The sequence below is a fragment of the Vanrija pseudolonga genome, chromosome 7, assembly GCF_020906515.1.
Source record: "Vanrija pseudolonga chromosome 7, complete sequence".
NCBI classification, from domain to species: Eukaryota; Fungi; Basidiomycota; class Tremellomycetes; order Trichosporonales; family Trichosporonaceae; genus Vanrija; species Vanrija pseudolonga.
The window spans coordinates 1,568,910-1,585,766 of record NC_085855.1 but is presented as its reverse complement, the minus strand read 5'-3'; the positions used below and the strand labels follow the sequence as shown (position 1 = coordinate 1,585,766).

Genomic DNA, 16,857 nt, shown 5'->3' with positions numbered 1-16,857 from the left:
AGGCTCCATGTTACCGCGGTGCGTGTAGCTGATCTGCAGGAGCGCCAGGTGGGTGTAGCTTCCCATCGGGGAGTCGGCAGATAGCAGTCCCAGGAGGTGGGGGAACAGCTGCGCGTGGATCCAGTTATCGCCCGGCCGCGGGGCGGCGGTGATGTCGTTACAGCCTGTCGTCTCGAAGTATGACACTGCTGCGCGGTCTTCCGCGCTGGTGGAGAGCGAGGCGAGGGTGAAGCTTTGGAGCGGGGCCGATGGGGCGAGGAGGAGGGCGAGGAGGTCTGCTGGGAGATCGGGAGCTGTCGTGGTGGTGGGGAGGGAGCTGAACCACGGGGCCGAGTCGAAGACGTGCTGCGTGATCGCCGAGACTGAGTTTGCGATTGACCACGGCGTGGGCGCGGTACCGACGACACCGGTCGCGTCGGGTACGGCGACATTGGCCCGGACGACCGTCTCAAGTTCGACCACGCTGGGGCACGCCGTAGGCGAGACGGACGCCGTCCCCTCCCCGTCGGGGCTAACGCTGTCCGCCGACCCGGAGCCGCACGACGTGGGGCTGCTCCCAACCCACACCCCCACGTCCTCCGCGCGCTCCCAGCTGCGCTCCTCGAGCTCGACGTTGCGCTTCGCGCGCTCCCCGGTCCGGCGCTTCCGCGAGTTGGGATACCCGCCCGCCGGGAAGGGGTACCAGCACGTCTGGTCCGTCGACCAGCAGCGGCGGCACGCGCCCTTGCCTCCGCTGGGGAGGAGCGAGCCTTCCGCACATTTGACGTGCAGGCGGCGGCACTCGCGGCACCCTGTGCGGGTACGCGTGAGGCGTTTGCGCTTCGCCGGCGGGTTGGAGGGCACGAGCAGCTCAGTGCTGCTCGCTGCGAGCGAAGCCAGGCTCAGTGGGAAGCGCGGGCGCGGGGGTGGTGTTGGCGGCGTGCTGGGTGCGATCATTGTGAGTTGAAGTAAGTGGGCGATGGGTGAGACGCTGCCAGCTGTCTGGGGGTTATCACCCCGCAGAGGTCAGCTATCACCCCCAGACGCGGAGCGACTCTGTTCCCATGGATAATGCTGTTGCTGTCAGTACAGTGAGACGAGCTGGTCGAGTTTACCCCAGATGTCAAGTGCCGAGTCGGGTGTCGGTTGTTGCAGGGTCGAGTTGCGGCAACGGCTGTGGGGTGTGGTTTTGCCCGCAGGAACGTTATCTGGCGAGATTGTCGAGCCACGACTCGAGGGAGCTTGTCGCGTGGTGCATGTCCCAACTTGCTATGTGTTCGAGTCTCAAGCAAGAGTCAGCACCCCACACGTAGGTTCTCTCGAGGGCAAACTGAGGGACTCACAATCGGTCATGTGTCTATAACAAAGGCGAGTTGCCGACTCGGACTCGCCAACACCTGGGCATCATGCCATCGAAGGTGCGCCCCCGCCTCACCTGTCTGTTGCATCTGCTGATTGTAAAGTACCTGTATGCTGTGTGGTTTCTATTGTCTTGTACTTGCATGGGAACTCGAGTTCTCGCTGCGACCGACGTCCGCACCATGGCCAGCTCGAGCGCCCTGTGTGTTGGTGAGTGCTCGAGCCGCCCTCGACTTGCAGTTATAAGCCGTCACTCGAGTGACAAACCTCCTTTGAACAGCACTCACTCCCTTCTAACACTGTCCACCTCATCTCTCACTCCTACAACAGTGGCCACACTATGCCCGCCAGCGACGGTCTCCAGCCGCCCACATACAACGATGCCGAGCGCGACGTGATCAAGAGCTATGGCGGTTGGACGGCGTTCTGCAACGCGCACGGGTACCGCCCGTGGGACGACGAGGATGCCGAGGACGCCGACCACGACGACGAGTATCATGTGCCGGAACCCGAGGAGGAGGCCCTCCACGACGATGGCCAGGATGATGATGGCGACTTCCACTACGACAACATCGACGGCAAGGGCGACGGCCTCGATTTCGATGACTATAGAGAGGACGAGTACGAGATCGATGACTACGACCACGCCGCCGACTATGGCGAGGACGAGTATGACGACTACCCCGACTACGACGGTGGCGGTGACTACGGAGAGGACGAATATGACGACGAGTGCTGCGAGTACTAGGAAGGGGGCCGCGGGATGATTGCTGCGTCGGTGGTGGGGGTTGCTCCAGCACCGGCGTCGGGGTATTCAGTCATCATCGACCCACACAGTGTGACCTCCGAGGGCTCGACGGTGTACCATGGTATGGCATGCACGCACCGCACAGCTCAACTCAGCATGGTGTGGAAGCGAACATACGGACGAATGCCCGGGACGCGTGCCGCGCCCCTGGTACGCCTACTCACTCTGACTTGCGCCAGTCCTGTGGCATGCACCCTTTACCTGCACCCCTGCACCCAACACGGCACTGAAACGCTGTAGTCGCCACCGTGGCGGCAGCACAACATTGCCAGTTGTGAGCGGGAGAACGGGGTTGCTCGGCGACGAGATCGTCGTGACGTCACGGCCACTCCCAATCCATCACCTCATCTTCCCAACCAGTCCAGCTGATCACTCGTCAACCTCAACATCACCCATTCCCAGCACACCACCATGCCCAGGACCGACGCCCTCGCACCCATCACGCATAACGACGCCGAGCGCGAGGTGATCAGAGACCATGGGGGTTGGACGGGGTTTACCGCCGCGCACGGGTATCGGCCCTACGACGACGAGGACGCGCAGGACGCCGAGGCTACGCTGCGCGCGTATGGGGAGGAGCGTGAGGAGGTGGATGAGGGGGACGACGGCGGTGGGCCTGAAGACGACGACGACGACTATGAAGATGGCGAGTTTGATGGCCCCGACGATGGCCCCGATTACGGGGACGACCACGGCGAAGACTACGATGACGATGGCGGCGATCACGGTGGGGACGACTACGACGACTACGACGACGATGACGGTGACTATGGCGACTCTGGTGACTATGACTCCGATGACTAGAGGGAAGTGGGATAGTGACTGGCTGTACGAGGTGAGTTCCGTCACCATCGGCGTCGTTTGACCTCTGAGAGAACGAACGTGTACCTCGATGTGAACTGGCACCACGCGCTGCTCGAGTCGACTTGGTAAAGAAGCTAATCCTATTCATGCCATCTGGCTGCCGGTACTGCACCGTCACTCGCTTACCCAAACACTTCTGGCTCGCAGAACAAGCAACCTACACCTGCACGACCTCCGCGATGGCCTTCATGGCCGCAAGCGTCTCCTCCTCATGCCCAGCATACCCGACAACCTGGAGGGCGATCGGCGCGTCGCGCTGCTTAGCGGCATCATACGTGTTATATACGTGCGCCTCGTCGTCGTTACGCGGGGTGTAGCCCCCCTCCGCGTCCAGCGTGGGGTCGACGTGCAGCCCGGTGGGGAACACGCCGGCGGGGTAGTCGGCCAGGTTCCAGTAACATGTGTACTGGCGTCAGCGGGGTCGAGAACAGGTCACTCACGCCCCAGTCCTTCCCGTTACCGTGGAGCGAGGCGGGGCCTGGCATTGCCGGCGAGAGCAGCACGTCGATGCCCTGCGCGCGCCAGTACTGCGCGAGCTTGTAACGGAAGGTATCGCGCCGGCCGGCCAGCTGAGGTGGGGTCAGCGTGTGTCGACACAGGAACATGCCTTGAAATAATCGATCGACGAGATCGGCGCGGTGCCCACCGCTCGCATGGCCCACTTCGTGAGCGGCTTGATAGGCTCGTTGCCTCTCGCGAGCTGAGCGTGCACGCTGTCCCCATTGTCGATGAAGTAGAGCTTACGCTGGCGGGTCAACTCGGCGCGGCACGCACACCCACCACAATGTCCCAGTGCTCGGCGTACTCGTACTGGGTATACGGCACAATCTCGTGGCCGGCAGCCTTGAGCCGCTCGACAGCGTGCAGGAGGGCGCGGCGCACCGGCGCGACGGGCCGGATGACCCCGTCGTCTTCAAGCACGCCGATACGCAGCCTCTTCGGCGCGACTACCTCCCGCCACGGCCTGTAGTCGACGCTCGGCTCGGCGAGCCACGGCTCAGCCGCGGCCATAAGCCGCATATACAGCTCGAGGTCGCGCATGCTGCGCGCCATCGGGCCCTGCGTGCCGTGGATACCGTCGTAGCCTTGCGGGCCGATCGGGATGACCATGCCCACGTGCGGGAGGCGGTGCACGCCCGGCTTGAAGGAGTAAATGCCAGTCGAGGCGGCCGGCGCACGCACACTCCCGCCAATGTCGGACCCGACGCCCAGCGCGCTCGCCTTGCATGCCAGAATGGCGCCTTCGCCGCCCGACGAGCCGCCGCACGTCGTGTCTGTGTTCCAGGGCGAGGTCGTCACGCCGAGGTACGAGTCTGTCTCGATGGCCATCAGGCTCTGGGGGTTGGTAGTTTCGGCGCGGTGTCAGCACGGGTAAAACCCCAACGCTACCCTACTCACTGACGAAGAAGACGGCCCCGGCATCACGTAGGATCTTGACGAGGTGCGCGTCCTCCTCCGCGACCATTTTCCCGACCAAGCCAATGAAGCCGCTGGGCGTGTCGTGGCCCTTGACGCAGATATGGTCCTTGATGCTAACCGGCACGCCGTGCAGCTCGCCAACAGGGCGCCCGGTACGCGCGAGTTCGGCGTCGAGCCACGCCGCCCGCTCGAGCGCCTCGTCCTCGAAGAGCTCGACGACGCAGTTGGTCACCTGCTGTGCGACAGCCGCGGCCTTGACGTACGCGGTGGTGACCTCGACAGCGGTGTACTTGCGCGCGGCGATGTGGCCAGCAAGGGCAGTTGCGTCGAGCTCGACGATGGCGAGCTCGGCGGGGGACAACACCCCGCAGCTAGCGAGCACGCCAGTCACGTTCTTGGGGAGGGGGTAGCTCGACTTCGGGAGCGCGTACGCCGCGGGGATGGTCGCGTCGCGCGCGGCGCGGGCGTCGGCCTCGGCCTCGGCGTACGGACGGGGGACTTGGACTGGAGACATTGTGGTTGTGGACTTGGACTTGGACTTATGCGTGGGCGAGTGTGTGCCTATGCCGATACCAGCCCGCCGCCTTTTATGCCACAACATGCCAAGACGGCCGCCACAGACGATAATGGAGGGCCCCGCATGCCCCGTGTACCCGGCATGCCGTGCTCGTAATCAGACGGCACGCGGGCCGCACGCGACGCCGACGCGGCAACACACGGCGGCGACGCGACGTACAAGCGGGGCATAAACTGTGAGACGGCTTGGTCAGACGACAACAAGTCGTTCGGCTTCATTGCCGACTTGTTGCCGAAAGATCAGTCACGTGGACACTGGATCCATCTTGTCGCGTTGTCGTCTGTCCGTCGTCTAGAAATCGTCAAGACATCGTCGTGGTGCCCACTATCCACATCCCCACCGATACGCGAGATCTATTCCTGGGAACTGGGGCCTGCGGCGGTACACCCGTGTATCCATGGCGACGGGCCAGCTGACCTGCGCGAGTGGTTTGGTTTGGTTAACCCGAGATATGGCGCGCAGCAGGCAGCGCAGGGCAGCGGGTGAGACCGACCGACAGCCAGATGTGGCGTTGCAGTGACTGCTGCAGACGATACGTCAAACGACGAGCAGACGACGATCCACAGCCTATATGAAGACGAGTGGTCGAGGTGTTGAGGGGGCAGAGTCCCGCCCAACCCCAAGCTCACCATGTCCAACCTCCCCATCCCCGGCTCAGTCGTGCTCGTCGACCTAGACGGGCACGCCAACGGCCCGCACGCGTCCGCGCACAACGACATCATCCTGCACCCCACGCCGTCGCGTGACGTCAACGACCCGCTCAACTGGAGCAAGTGGCGCAAGCAGCTACACTTTGCGATGCTCATGACCTGTATGCTTCCCCCCAAGGTCTTATCTCACGCCCCATAGACACTCTGACCGCTGGTATTGCCGGCACGGCGTTCAACTCGGTGCTCCTACCCCTCTCAACTGAGAGCGGCGTGCCCGTCGGCGACCTGGTCGCGGGGATCGGATACAGTGGGTTGAGGACCCTAGTGTTGTTCGGCGCTGACGCGCCTCCAGTGTTCCTCCTCCTCGGATGGGGCGGGCTCATCACCCAGCCCCTCGCGATGACGTTTGGCAAGCGGCCGATATATCTCATCTCGCAGATCGGGCACCTCGTGAGTCCCACACCATGTGGCCGCTGACACGCAGGGCATGGTCTGCTGGATGCCGTTCATCCACTCGTCAGGTATCTGGTTCGCGAACCGCATCATCATGGGCATCCTCGTCTCCCCGATCGAGATGCTGGTGGAGATTTCTATCGCCGATATTGTGAGCGGCGTTGCTCGCTCCTGAAGAGTACCATTCTAATCCACCCAGTTCTTTGCGCACGAGCGCGGCTTCTACATGGGCCTGTATGTCATCTTCCTCGTAGGAGGCAACTACATCGCGCCGGTGTGGGCGGGCTTCGCGAACGATTCGTTCGGATACAAGTGGGTCTTTTGGATCTCGGCAATCCAGCTCGCGGCGGGCACGGTCGCCATGGCGCTCTTCATGGAGGAGACCAACTACGTCCGTGGGACGACCGAGCTGCAGGAGCAGCATGATATCGGGACGCCGACCGACGACGCCGAGAAGAACACGGACGCGAAGGGCGACGACATCCTCGTGCAGACTGTCTCTGCTGGCCGCGCGCTCGAGGGCACGCCGTATACTTTTGTCCAGAAGCTCGCGCTCTACAGGCAACGATACACCGACACGCGCACGCTCTACGCGCAGATCTATCGCCCGATCATCTTCCTCCGCTACCCCGTTGTCGTGTGGTACGTCCCGCTCTCCCCGACACGGCTGACACGCCCCAGGTCGGGCTTCCTCTACGGCGCCAGCGTGATGTGGTACAACGTGCTGAATGCGACCGCGAGCCTCCTCTTCACAGAGGTGTACGGCTTCAAGCCGTCCGGCGTCGGGCTGACGTACCTCGGCCCGACGATCGGCGCGACCATCGCTGGCCTCCTGTCGGGGTGGCTCGCCGACTTGTGGCTCGTGCGCCAGGCGCGCAGGAAGGGCGGCATGCGCGAGCCAGAGGACAGGCTGTGGCTCATGGCCTTCATCACTGTGCTCTTTCCCGCCGGCCTGATCCTGTGGGGCGTCGGCGCCGCCAAGCAGATCCACTGGATCGGGCTGGTCATCGGCGGGGGTATCGTTGCCGCGACCGGCGCGTCGGCGGCCACCTTCTCCATCAACTACGTGCTCGACAGCTACAAGGACCTCGGCGGCGAGGTGATGCTGACGGTCATGCTCGTCCGGGTACGTTCACCCCAATGGGCGTCGCTGACACCCAGAACACCATGTCCTTTGCGATGAACTATGCCATCACGCCATGGCTCAAGATGGGATACCAGAACACGTTCATCATGGCCGCGTTGCTTGGCATGGCCCTGTACGCGACGTTCTACCCCGTCATCCTGATCGGCAAGCGCTGGCGCAAGGCCTCGGCCAAGAGTTACTGGGGCTACGTCGAGTCGAGTATCATGGCGGGTCACTAAGGCTGGGGGTGAGCGGGCAGAAGGAAACACTCCGGGCGATAGAGTTGTGAGCCTCAGGGTTGTAGTAAAGTTGTAGGCCAAAGAATGGATGAACTCTCGAGACCGCGGAGCTGCTTGTGTCCTATCTCGTGTGTCCCAGCTTATCTCTTACGTCTGTGCGTTCTATCTCGTCGCAGTCGACTATAATGATAGCCAGCCCGAGCTTCGCGACGTTGAATTGGTCGATAAGGATGACTTGAGGAGGTCATTGATCCGTGTTGACCCGGGGTCTTGGCGAGCGTGGCGGCGACTGGCGAGTGCCCACCGCGGCTATTCCATCGAACCGCCCTGTCGTCGTTCTCCCCAACCCTTCTTTCAACCTCACAACGGCGACTGCAGAACAATCCTGGCAGTCTGGTATACCTGACGACTCAGGACCTCCTGGGGAGGAGCCCCAAGGACTGCCGAGGACAGGTGTTGTGGGGTAAACCTGACTGCGGGGACGCTGCTTCTCACCGTCGCCCACTAACTCCTCACTCGCGCACTCACAGCGATAAGGTTCACGGCAGTCTTAGCACCGTCTCTAACACCACAACAACCATGGACGACACGACTTCGCCGCCCCGCAAGCGGAGGAGACACACGCGCAAGACGACCGGATGCCGCCAGTGCCGCCGCCTGCACGTCGCGTGCGTCGAGGGCGCTGTCCTTTCCGGCGGCGACAAGGCAGTGTGCAAGCGCTGCTGGCAGACCGATAGCGAGTGCTGGTACCCTGTCATGAGTGGGGTGATGAAGCGGCGCGCTGTGAGGGAGGAGGAGTGGGTGCGGGGCGTCGAGGTCGAGGTGTGGCTCGCGCCTGTGGAGGACTCGGGGGCGATGGAGGCGCCGGCAAGAATATCGACATCGACGACGTCGGGGCCATCGTTGCCGACAATACCGTCCACGAACCTGCCCTGTCCTAAGCCCGATGCGAGCCCCAGCGTCATGTTCACCCCGACGACCCTGGTCGACACGCCGTGGGAGGCCGACGTGATCGAGCTGCCAAGCCTACCGAGCACTGAGTGGCCGCTCGACTTCCTCACCAACAGCACGAGCACGCTCGTCCCGGCCACCCCAGCACCACTCCTCCACTCCTCCGTCCTGCGCTCGTTGCTGGCCCCTGACCCGCCCAAGCTGCTGATGACGTTCACACTCGCCTCACACTCACTCGCGCCGGCGGACCGCAGCGTGGTGTCCTACTTCGAGGCGCAGGGGTGCAACGACGTCGTCGCAGTCAACAGCTTCAAGGCGAACTGGATGCACCGCGAGGTATTCCCGCGGCTGCAGAGCTTGTTCTCGAGCTCAGCGTCAGGCGTGGGGGGCATGATGCGCGAGTATATCCGGCTTAACTTCCTCCATCTTGCGCACACGCACCGCGCGAACATTGAAACGGACACGGTGCGGCACTGGGCGTGGAAGAACGAGGCGGCGCGATATCTCGACCGCGCCAACTCCACGCTGCTGCGCGCGCAATGCGCGTCTCGCAACGACGAGTGGAAGACCGAGGAGTATCTGTACGTCTGCGTGGAGACGGTGCTGACGACGGCAGGATCGGGTACTTCATCAAGTGCAGCGGCTCCATCCTCTCCAACACCTGGGCAGCAGTGGACACCACCTCGGCCTTCGAGCTGCCCGGGAGTTCGTCAGCACTAACCTCGCCGTTCTACCACTCCCTCCGGGAAATCTTCACCATCTACTCGATAATCCAGTTCGCATGCACGCGTAATGGCGGCGCTCCGCGCCCACCAGCCGAGCGCCCGCGACCAGCCTTCGACCTCGACCTCACGGGGCCGGAGTGGACCGAGCCGTGGTTCGGCGTCTCGCGGCGCACGTTCGTGCTGTTGGCGGACGTCAGCGGAATAGTGTACCAGCGCCAAGCGATCCTCCGGGCCGGAATGGAGGGCAGCGCGCTCGACCTCATCCTCCGCGCTGAGGCGGAGCGGCTCGCTGCTGAGCTGGGCGACGTGAGCGTGTGGAGCGAGGCGGCAATCGAGCCGGGGCTGAGTGATCGTGTTCAGCGGGGCAGTGCGGTGAGTCGGGCGTGGGTGAGATCCTTGTGTTGCGCTGACGCTTGATCCAGCTAATGCGCCACGCACTTCGTACTATGCTCCTGTGCGAAGTCCTCGAAACCGACCTCGCCGACCCGCGCCTCGCAGCAGCGCGAGCACGCGCAATGGAGCTCGCGGCCGACTGCGAGCCGAGCAACATGGTGGGGCTGCAATGGGCCTTGACTGTGAGTGTTTGTTTGGTGGGAGACAGCGCCTGACGTCAGATCATCGCAGTGTATACCCGTGACGTCGCCGAGCGTGACCGTCTCCGCGCGCTCAACAAGATGTGCCTCACGATGAGCTTTGGCCCGAATTACCCCAGCACAGACGACATCCTCGACCTGTGCTGGGAGGTTCTGGACCGCGACGGGTACCCGCACGGCATTGCGCCGTGGCGCGAGGCGATGAACGCGCTGGGGCGGAATTTGTTCATGTAAGGGCGAGGGAGCGGAGGTGATGCTGTTGTTGTCGTTAGAGTTGTACATTTTGCAATGCAGGTGACTGGCGCCTGGGAGCTGGTCCTTAATCTGTGCCGAGTCGGCATCATCCCATCTGAAGGCCGCCGCCTCGTTGCTACTCGCGCCGATCCTCCCGGCCTACACGTACACACCAACCCACAGATCGCCTGACGACAGAGTGCACGACATCGCGTCAGCATTCAGCATCCGATTCACAAGCATAACGACGAGCATTTACGACGCCGATGTCGAGTTGCCGCAGCCGCAGGCGGTCGCATAAAGGCACCGCGGAGATAACGCCACAGAGCTCGTCGCGTTGCGCAGATAAGCGCCGACTACCGCATGGCATGCCACACTAGTTGTGCCTCTACCGCTTCCCAGTTCCCAGGTTCCGGGCCGTAAGCCGTCCCGCTCCATGCCGAAAGACAGCCGCCCTTCGTCGTCGCAGTCGCCGCGCGGATGCCGACGTGTAGACGACGGTATCCCGTTAGCCGTTAGCCTGCCGCCCACCCCAGCTGGCGTCACCTGACCTCCCGGCCCTATCCGCCATTGTCGACCGCCCCCGTCGCCAAGGTCACCTCGGAGTTTCTTGACCCCGCTGTGGGGCTGCGAACTTGATCGATTCGAGGTGCGTGGAACATTCTCCGTGTCGTCGGCTTGCTTGCGGAGCGCTGCCGGCCATGCGGCCGCCGCCAGAGGTGGGACGCCGCACCGCGCCGACGCCACGCGCCACCACAAGCAGACGCCGGTTGCCGCGCGATGGGGACTCGCTCCAGAGGGAGGTATACCCGGCGATACAGGGGGTCGATATCTTGTCGTTCTTATCCTGTGATAGCGACGCCAGGTGAGAAGACAACAACGACCTCAACGTCAACCAGGCGAGCCTCAACGCCGCCTGCCCCTCACCACCGTCATCATGCTCAAACGCGCCTCCCTCTCCCTCTCGCCCATAGCACGCATGGCGGATACCTCGTCGCTCGACACCTCGCCACCGCGCAAGCGCAAGCGGCACACGCGCAAGACGTCGGGCTGCCGCGAGTGCAGACGCCAGCATATCCGCTGTGCGGAGGGCGCGACGCTCCCCTCCGGCCAGAGGACAAGCTGCAAGCGGTGCTGGCAGACCGACCAGGCCTGCTTCTACCCCGCGAACGGGCGCGTGCGCAAGGGCGAGCTCAAGGACGAGACTTGGGAGCAGGCCGCCGACGTCGAGACCTGGATCCCTCCCGCCGAGGAGGGGGACAAGGGAACGCCGAGCCCCGAGACTTTGGGGGTGCGCATCGACCTCACCCCCATGGACGGTAGTGTCGCGCCGCTTCCTCCTGTCTCCTTGCCGCCGCTGCTGCACCGCGGCTCGGCGGACAGCCTCGATATCCCTCTCATGCCTATGACGCTGCCGGTCATGCCAGTCGACGGGGATCCGGGTACGGGCAGCAGCTACCTCTCATGCACGACGTGCGACTCGTCTGGCCTGAGCGACTCGACAATCAACATCCCCCTCCAAGTTCCAACCAACACGATCAACCTCCCCTCCGGCCTTGGCGCCGTGCCCCAGTCGCCGCTCTCCAACGCACTGACACTGCACGGCCTCTCACCGTGGTCTGTGTCCGCATCCAATATCCTTCACCTCCTCGGCGGGGAGGACGGCGACGACACCGACGCCGACCAGGAGAAGAAGGGCGCCTCGGTACGCGTTATCGACGCCGTCGCCGACGCCAACCAGGACATGACGGCCTGGCTCCCCAAGGACGTGTGGAGCAGCATCATCTCGCCCGCGCCGACGAAGTCCCTGTCCCTCTTCTCGCTGGCCAGTCTGTCCGCCTCGCCCGTCGACCGCACCGTGGTGTCGTACTTCGAGCTGCAGGGCCACAACGACATTGTGGCCGTCGCGTCGTCGCGCCAGAACTGGATCTTCACCCAGCTCTTTCCGCGCCTCTTCGCCATCCTCTTCGCGCCCGAAGACCGCAGTGCGCCACCCATCACCGGCGTCATCCGCGACTGGCTGCAGGGGTGCCTCCTCCACCTCGCGTACGTGCACCGCGGTAACGTCGAAAAGGACCCCCCGAAGAGCTGGTACTGGCGCTCAGAGGCCGCCAAGTACCGCCAGGCAGCGAGCTATGCCCTACTGAGGGCCAAGGTGACGTCGTCCAACGGCGAATGGAAGACCGAGGAGTATCTGTAAGCAAGCGTAGCGCCTATTGCCCACTAACGCCAACCAGCATGGGCTTCTTCGTGCGATGCATGGCCGACATGCTCGACTCGGGCCAGCTGCAGGTCGATCGTACGACCGCGTTCGAGCTGCCCGACGACACCAGCTCGCCAATGTATCCGAGCCTGCGCGATCTAATCACGGTCTACTCGACACTACAGTACTCATGCACCGCGTTCGACACGCGTACGGGGTTTAGCGCGGCGCCACCGTTCCAGCTGCGTGACGACGGGCCGGTGTGGGTGGAGAAGTTCTTCGGGTGCTCGCGTACCATGATCCGCCTGCTCGGGCGCGCGAGCGGCATGGTCGCGCAGCGCGCCGCCCTGCTCCACAAGGGCCGCGAGGGGTCAGGCCCCGCCCTCCTCCTCCGCGCTGAGGCGGAAAAGCTCGTCGGCGAGCTCGGCGACAGCTGGGACTGGGACGAGAGCACGCTCGATGTCGGGCGGAGCGACCGCGTCCAGCGGGGCAGCGAGGTGAGTTGGGCAGCGAAGCCGCAGCTGACGCCAGGTCATGCGGTATGCCCTCCGCACGATGCTCCTCTGCGAGGTGCTCAACGTCGATCTCTCCGACCCGCGCATCACGTCGGGCTGCGCCAAGGCGATCGAGATTGTCGCCGACTGCGAGCCGTCCAACATGCCAGGCTTCCAATGGGCCTTGACAGTGAGCGGAGTGTTCTCCAGCTCCCGCTGACCCCAGATAATCGCCATTTACACGCGCGACCCCGACGTGCGCGAACGCATCGCGTCGCTCATGACGATGACCCTCGCCATCTCCTTTGGGCCAAACTACCGCGGTACAAAAGAGATCCTCGCGCTGTGCTGGGAGGTGCTGGACACACAGGGCAAGTATGAGAATGGCATTGCGCCGTGGCGCGAGGCGATGAATGCTCTGGGACGCAACCTGTGGATCTAGTCAGTTGTAGAGTTGTAATGCTGGTTGTATATATACTTGTGACTTGGTGCAGAGTGGGCCGGCGGTTAGCACAAAGCGATGAAGCCTGGTCTGTCACCGCAGATCATACACGCAACGTCCATCCTTTCTTTGCCCACTGACTCACTGCTGACTGTCTGGCCATCGGATGACTGACCTGCCCACATGATGCAGCAGCGATATCCACACGCTCGACGTCGACGTCGTTATCGTGCGAATAGGAGAGGAGCAAGCTAACTGTAACCGCGCTTGTAGCCCGGATAACAGCCGCTCACCAGGTTGCTTAGCCGCCCGCCTACCCTACCCACCAAAAGCCAAGCCCACCTCAGGGGAGTCGTCTGCTCGTTCGGCTGACAGCGGGAACTTGCCTGGGAATCGAATCGAGCCTCGCCCAGATCCAACATTGTGGTACTCCAGACAACTGAGCAGGAGGTGACTCCTCGAGAGATCCTGACTCGTGCGCCACCGCACCGCAGTCAGTCAGCCAGCCCCATTCATCCCATTTGTTCGCAGCCTCGGGATAAGGAGACGCCGACGACGACCCCAAAGACTCCCCCGCATCGTCGTCTGACAGAGCTCAAGATAGCACCAGCTCGATCTCTTCTCTCTCCTCATCACAAACACGCCCGTCATCAACACTCAATGCCTTAACCACCCCGCTCCACCCCATGTCGACTGTCGTCTCCGAGCCCACGCCAGCGCCCACCCGCAAACGCCGCAAGCACACGCGCAAGGCGACAGGATGCCGCGAGTGTCGGCGCCAGCACGTTCGCTGCGCGGAGGGCGTCCTGCTGCCCTCTGGTCGGCGGGCGACGTGCAAGCGCTGCTGGCAGCTTGATCAGCCGTGCTTCTACCCCACCAACGGTCGCGTGCGCAAGGGCGAGCTCGCGCTCGAGACGTGGGAGGAGGCCGAGGGGGTGGATGAGTGGGTCGGCGCCGACGACGAGTCACAGGGGATCGCGACGCCCGCGGTGGGGTCTGCTCTGGCGACTATTACCGACGCGAACGCGAGGAAACGAAAGACATCAGCGGCTGCAAGTTTGCCAACGCCGACTTCCTCTGTCTCCGAGGGCATCATCGAGCTCCCCCTCCCCGACGCCGTCAGGTCCCAAGCCCTCACCCTCAGCAGCGGCACCAGCTCGCCGCGCGACATCGCGACCGCGGTCCGCTCACCCTGGCTCTCGACAGACCTCTGGCGCAGCGTGCTTACGCCCTCGCCCGCGAAGCCGCTCAGCACGTTCACCCTTGCGGCCCTGCACACATCCCCGCTAGACCGGCAGGTCATGTCCTACTTCGAGACACAGGGGTGTAACGAAATTGTTGCGGTCTCGACGTACCAGCACAACTGGATCTTCAAGCAGCTCTTCCCGCGATTGTTTGGAATCTTCATCGAGGTGCCGGGCGCAACGGCCAGGTCGGTCGACCTTGGCATCCGCGACTGGCTGCGCAACTCGCTCCTCCACCTCGCGTATGTCCACCGCGGCAACGTGGAGATGGACGAGCCCAAGTCGTGGTACTGGCGCTCCGAGGCGGGGAAGTACCGCCAGCTAGCGAGCTACTCGCTGCTCAAGGCCAAGATCAATTGCGAGGCGGACGAGTGGAAGACGGAGGAGTATCTGTGAGTTTGTTGGCGTGTGCAGTGCTGACACGCAGTATTGGATTCTTTGTGCGCTGCATGGCAGACATGCTCTCCTCGGGCCGGCTCGAGCTCGACTCGGAAAACACGTTCGAGCTACCGCCAGAACGGACGTCGTCCATCTACCCTACACTTCACAACCTGCTCACATTCTATTCTATCGCCAAGTTCTCGTGCACGCCATTACCCCGCGACTCGTCCGATGTGCCGGGACCGGTGCTCACGTTCCGCGAGGCAGGGTCCGAATGGGCCGAGAGGTTCATCGGAGCCTCGCACAGCATCATCACTATCGGGGCACAGGCTGCGACGCTCATTGCTCGGCGCAAGATCCTCCTCGTGCGAGGGGAGGACAAGGCGCCTGCTGGACACATCCTCCGCGCTGAGATCGAGCAGCTGTTCAACTCCCTTGGCGATGCGCGGGACTGGGATGAGGGGAGCGTCGACTTTGGGCGCTCGGGTCGCGTGCAGCGCGGCAGTGAGGTAGGTCTGCTTTTAGATCATCGGGAGTCTGAGTGCTGTGTTCACGCCGCTGCTTTGGGTTCAAGGCTTCAGAAGAACGCCGCTGCCTTTGTTGAAAGTGGAACCGCTTGCTGACTCTTCAGGTTCTGCGACAGGGCATCCGCACAATGCTGTTATGCGAGGGACTCAACGTCGATCTCCGTGACGTACGCCTGGTAGTGTGCCGAGAGAAGGCAATCGAGCTCGTGGCAGACTGCGACCCATCGTCGACACCTGGCTTCCAGATCGCATTGACAGTGAGCTGCCCACCCCACTACCAGACAGCTGACGCCCCAGATCATGGCAGTCTACTGCCTCGACCTCGCGACCCGGGATCGCATCCGCGAGCTAATCAAGGTGATGCTGTGCATGTCCTTTGGGCCAAACTATCGCGGGACGGACGAGATGCTCGCCCTCTGCTGGGAGATCGTGGACAAGAGCCCGACGAGGAGCTACAAGGATGGGATAGCGCCGTGGCGGGAGGCGATGAACGCCTTGGGGAGGAACTTGTGGTTGTAGCATTCTGTACGCATGTTTGTTGTATGGCCAGTAAGTGGACTTAGCAACTCGGGCACCATGCCGCTGCGTTGTTCCGGAATCGCTCCGGCTCTATGTGCATGTGATGATGGAGCTCCGTTGGGGCCACGATCCCGGAATCAGTGGTTAGCACGGGTGGTTTGACCTCGAAGAGCTGAGCATGCTGCCCGATTAACGCAGTGCCGGCGGAGTGAGTGGTGAAGGGAGGTTCCGATGAATGATGGCTTGGTGGCGGATTGGCCGCGGCCACATGGTCCTCCTCGCCGCCAGATCCTCCCGCATGTACCTCTGTGAAGAAAGCGCGGAATAACGAGAGCGGGGGGCCAAGAGCACTTCTGGGCTTGCTCTGTCGAGTTCCCGGGTTCCCGGGAGGCGCCTTCCGCGGTCTGGAGTCGAGTCGTCAAGGTCGTTGACGACCATGGCTGATTTGGCCGATGACGTCTGTCTGTTGCCAGCCCAGCCGTGCCGAGTCGCCGAACCGAGAAATGTCGGAGCAGCTATGTAGGCGTTGTCTCAGTATATGCAGGTACATAGATCTCGGACGCTGCGTCGGTCGGTGAGCTGGCAGCATGTGCAGCAGCAGTGACGGTCGTGTGGCTACTGGCCGACCGAGCAACAACAAAGAGTGCGCTAGTCTTCTGGCAAAAGAGGCCCCACTGCACCGACCCACTCTCCCTGCACCGGAACAATCATGTGATGTGACGACTGCCGCCGCGTGCCCAGGTCTGTCGGATGGGTGCTGGATGTCTTACGTTGAAACTGTAGACCCTGCAGCGGGCTGCGGGATGGGCACGGCGTCAATGTCGATGCATAACCTTGTCGATGCGTCAATGTCACCTGCGACATGGGGCCCACCCAGTTCAGAGACAGAGACCCCAGACAGAAGAAACCTGCAGGTGCGTCGGTGTCACCGCCGCGCCGCGGGCTTGGCAACGAGCGCAGCACATGTTGTATGATCGACCACGCCGAGGCAAAGCTCTTCTAGATGCCGGCGGCGTCACGATCCGCAACCACGCCAGCGCCGCTGCTCCGTTAGCTACAAGCATGCACGT

General features: G+C 63.1%; 7 protein-coding genes across 7 annotated transcripts; 6 read left to right on the top strand and 1 right to left on the bottom strand.

Moving 5' to 3' along the window:
* Positions 1-1,678: 1,678 nt before the first annotated feature.
* LOC62_07G009494 (uncharacterized protein) lies at positions 1,679-2,086 on the top strand (the record flags this gene model as incomplete). Its single annotated transcript, XM_062776048.1, has 1 exon — positions 1,679-2,086. One exon carries the CDS (start codon positions 1,679-1,681, stop codon positions 2,084-2,086), a length of 408 nt encoding a protein of 135 aa, XP_062632032.1.
* Positions 2,087-2,557: 471 nt separating this feature from the next.
* Positions 2,558-2,950, top strand: LOC62_07G009493 (uncharacterized protein; the record flags this gene model as incomplete). The annotated part of the gene is made up of 2 exons (XM_062776047.1): positions 2,558-2,756; positions 2,790-2,950. 2 exons carry the CDS (start codon positions 2,558-2,560, stop codon positions 2,948-2,950), a joined length of 360 nt encoding a protein of 119 aa, XP_062632031.1.
* A 217-nt stretch (positions 2,951-3,167) lies between these two features.
* On the bottom strand, positions 3,168-4,943 carry SPCC550.07_2 (Putative amidase; the record flags this gene model as incomplete). Its single annotated transcript, XM_062776046.1, has 5 exons — positions 3,168-3,416; positions 3,451-3,579; positions 3,657-3,755; positions 3,791-4,345; positions 4,413-4,943. 5 exons carry the CDS (start codon positions 4,941-4,943, stop codon positions 3,168-3,170), a joined length of 1,563 nt encoding a protein of 520 aa, XP_062632030.1.
* A 693-nt stretch (positions 4,944-5,636) lies between these two features.
* Positions 5,637-7,474, top strand: SPBC1271.10c_4 (putative MFS-type transporterc; the record flags this gene model as incomplete). The annotated part of the gene is made up of 6 exons (XM_062776045.1): positions 5,637-5,817; positions 5,856-5,963; positions 6,009-6,106; positions 6,141-6,260; positions 6,309-7,235; positions 7,271-7,474. The coding sequence occupies 6 exons, from the start codon at positions 5,637-5,639 to the stop codon at positions 7,472-7,474; spliced, it is 1,638 nt and encodes a 545-aa protein (XP_062632029.1).
* Positions 7,475-8,053: 579 nt separating this feature from the next.
* LOC62_07G009490 (uncharacterized protein) lies at positions 8,054-9,977 on the top strand (the record flags this gene model as incomplete). Its single annotated transcript, XM_062776044.1, has 4 exons — positions 8,054-9,006; positions 9,042-9,522; positions 9,573-9,725; positions 9,765-9,977. 4 exons carry the CDS (start codon positions 8,054-8,056, stop codon positions 9,975-9,977), a joined length of 1,800 nt encoding a protein of 599 aa, XP_062632028.1.
* Positions 9,978-10,830: 853 nt separating this feature from the next.
* LOC62_07G009489 (uncharacterized protein) lies at positions 10,831-13,157 on the top strand. The gene is made up of 4 exons (XM_062776043.1): positions 10,831-12,173; positions 12,215-12,677; positions 12,712-12,864; positions 12,901-13,157. The coding sequence occupies exons 1-4, from the start codon at positions 10,915-10,917 to the stop codon at positions 13,114-13,116; spliced, it is 2,091 nt and encodes a 696-aa protein (XP_062632027.1). The 5' UTR covers positions 10,831-10,914; the 3' UTR covers positions 13,117-13,157.
* A 610-nt stretch (positions 13,158-13,767) lies between these two features.
* LOC62_07G009488 (uncharacterized protein) lies at positions 13,768-15,799 on the top strand. The gene is made up of 4 exons (XM_062776042.1): positions 13,768-14,752; positions 14,788-15,250; positions 15,373-15,525; positions 15,566-15,799. Exons 1-4 carry the CDS (start codon positions 13,803-13,805, stop codon positions 15,785-15,787), a joined length of 1,788 nt encoding a protein of 595 aa, XP_062632026.1. The 5' UTR covers positions 13,768-13,802; the 3' UTR covers positions 15,788-15,799.
* The last annotated feature ends 1,058 nt before the right edge of the window (positions 15,800-16,857 follow it).

Excerpts from the sequence above, each read along its gene's own strand:
- LOC62_07G009488 (XM_062776042.1), top strand. The coding sequence starts at position 13,803 with ATGTCGACTGTCGTCTCCGAGCCCACGCCAGCGCCCACCCGCAAACGC. Across the intron at positions 14,753-14,787 it reads TGGAAGACGGAGGAGTATCT|TATTGGATTCTTTGTGCGCT; the intron begins GTGAGTTTGTTG and ends GCTGACACGCAG. Across the intron at positions 15,526-15,565 it reads GCTTCCAGATCGCATTGACA|ATCATGGCAGTCTACTGCCT; the intron begins GTGAGCTGCCCA and ends CTGACGCCCCAG.
- LOC62_07G009489 (XM_062776043.1), top strand. The coding sequence starts at position 10,915 with ATGCTCAAACGCGCCTCCCTCTCCCTCTCGCCCATAGCACGCATGGCG. Across the intron at positions 12,174-12,214 it reads TGGAAGACCGAGGAGTATCT|CATGGGCTTCTTCGTGCGAT; the intron begins GTAAGCAAGCGT and ends AACGCCAACCAG. Across the intron at positions 12,678-12,711 it reads GCGTCCAGCGGGGCAGCGAG|GTCATGCGGTATGCCCTCCG; the intron begins GTGAGTTGGGCA and ends AGCTGACGCCAG.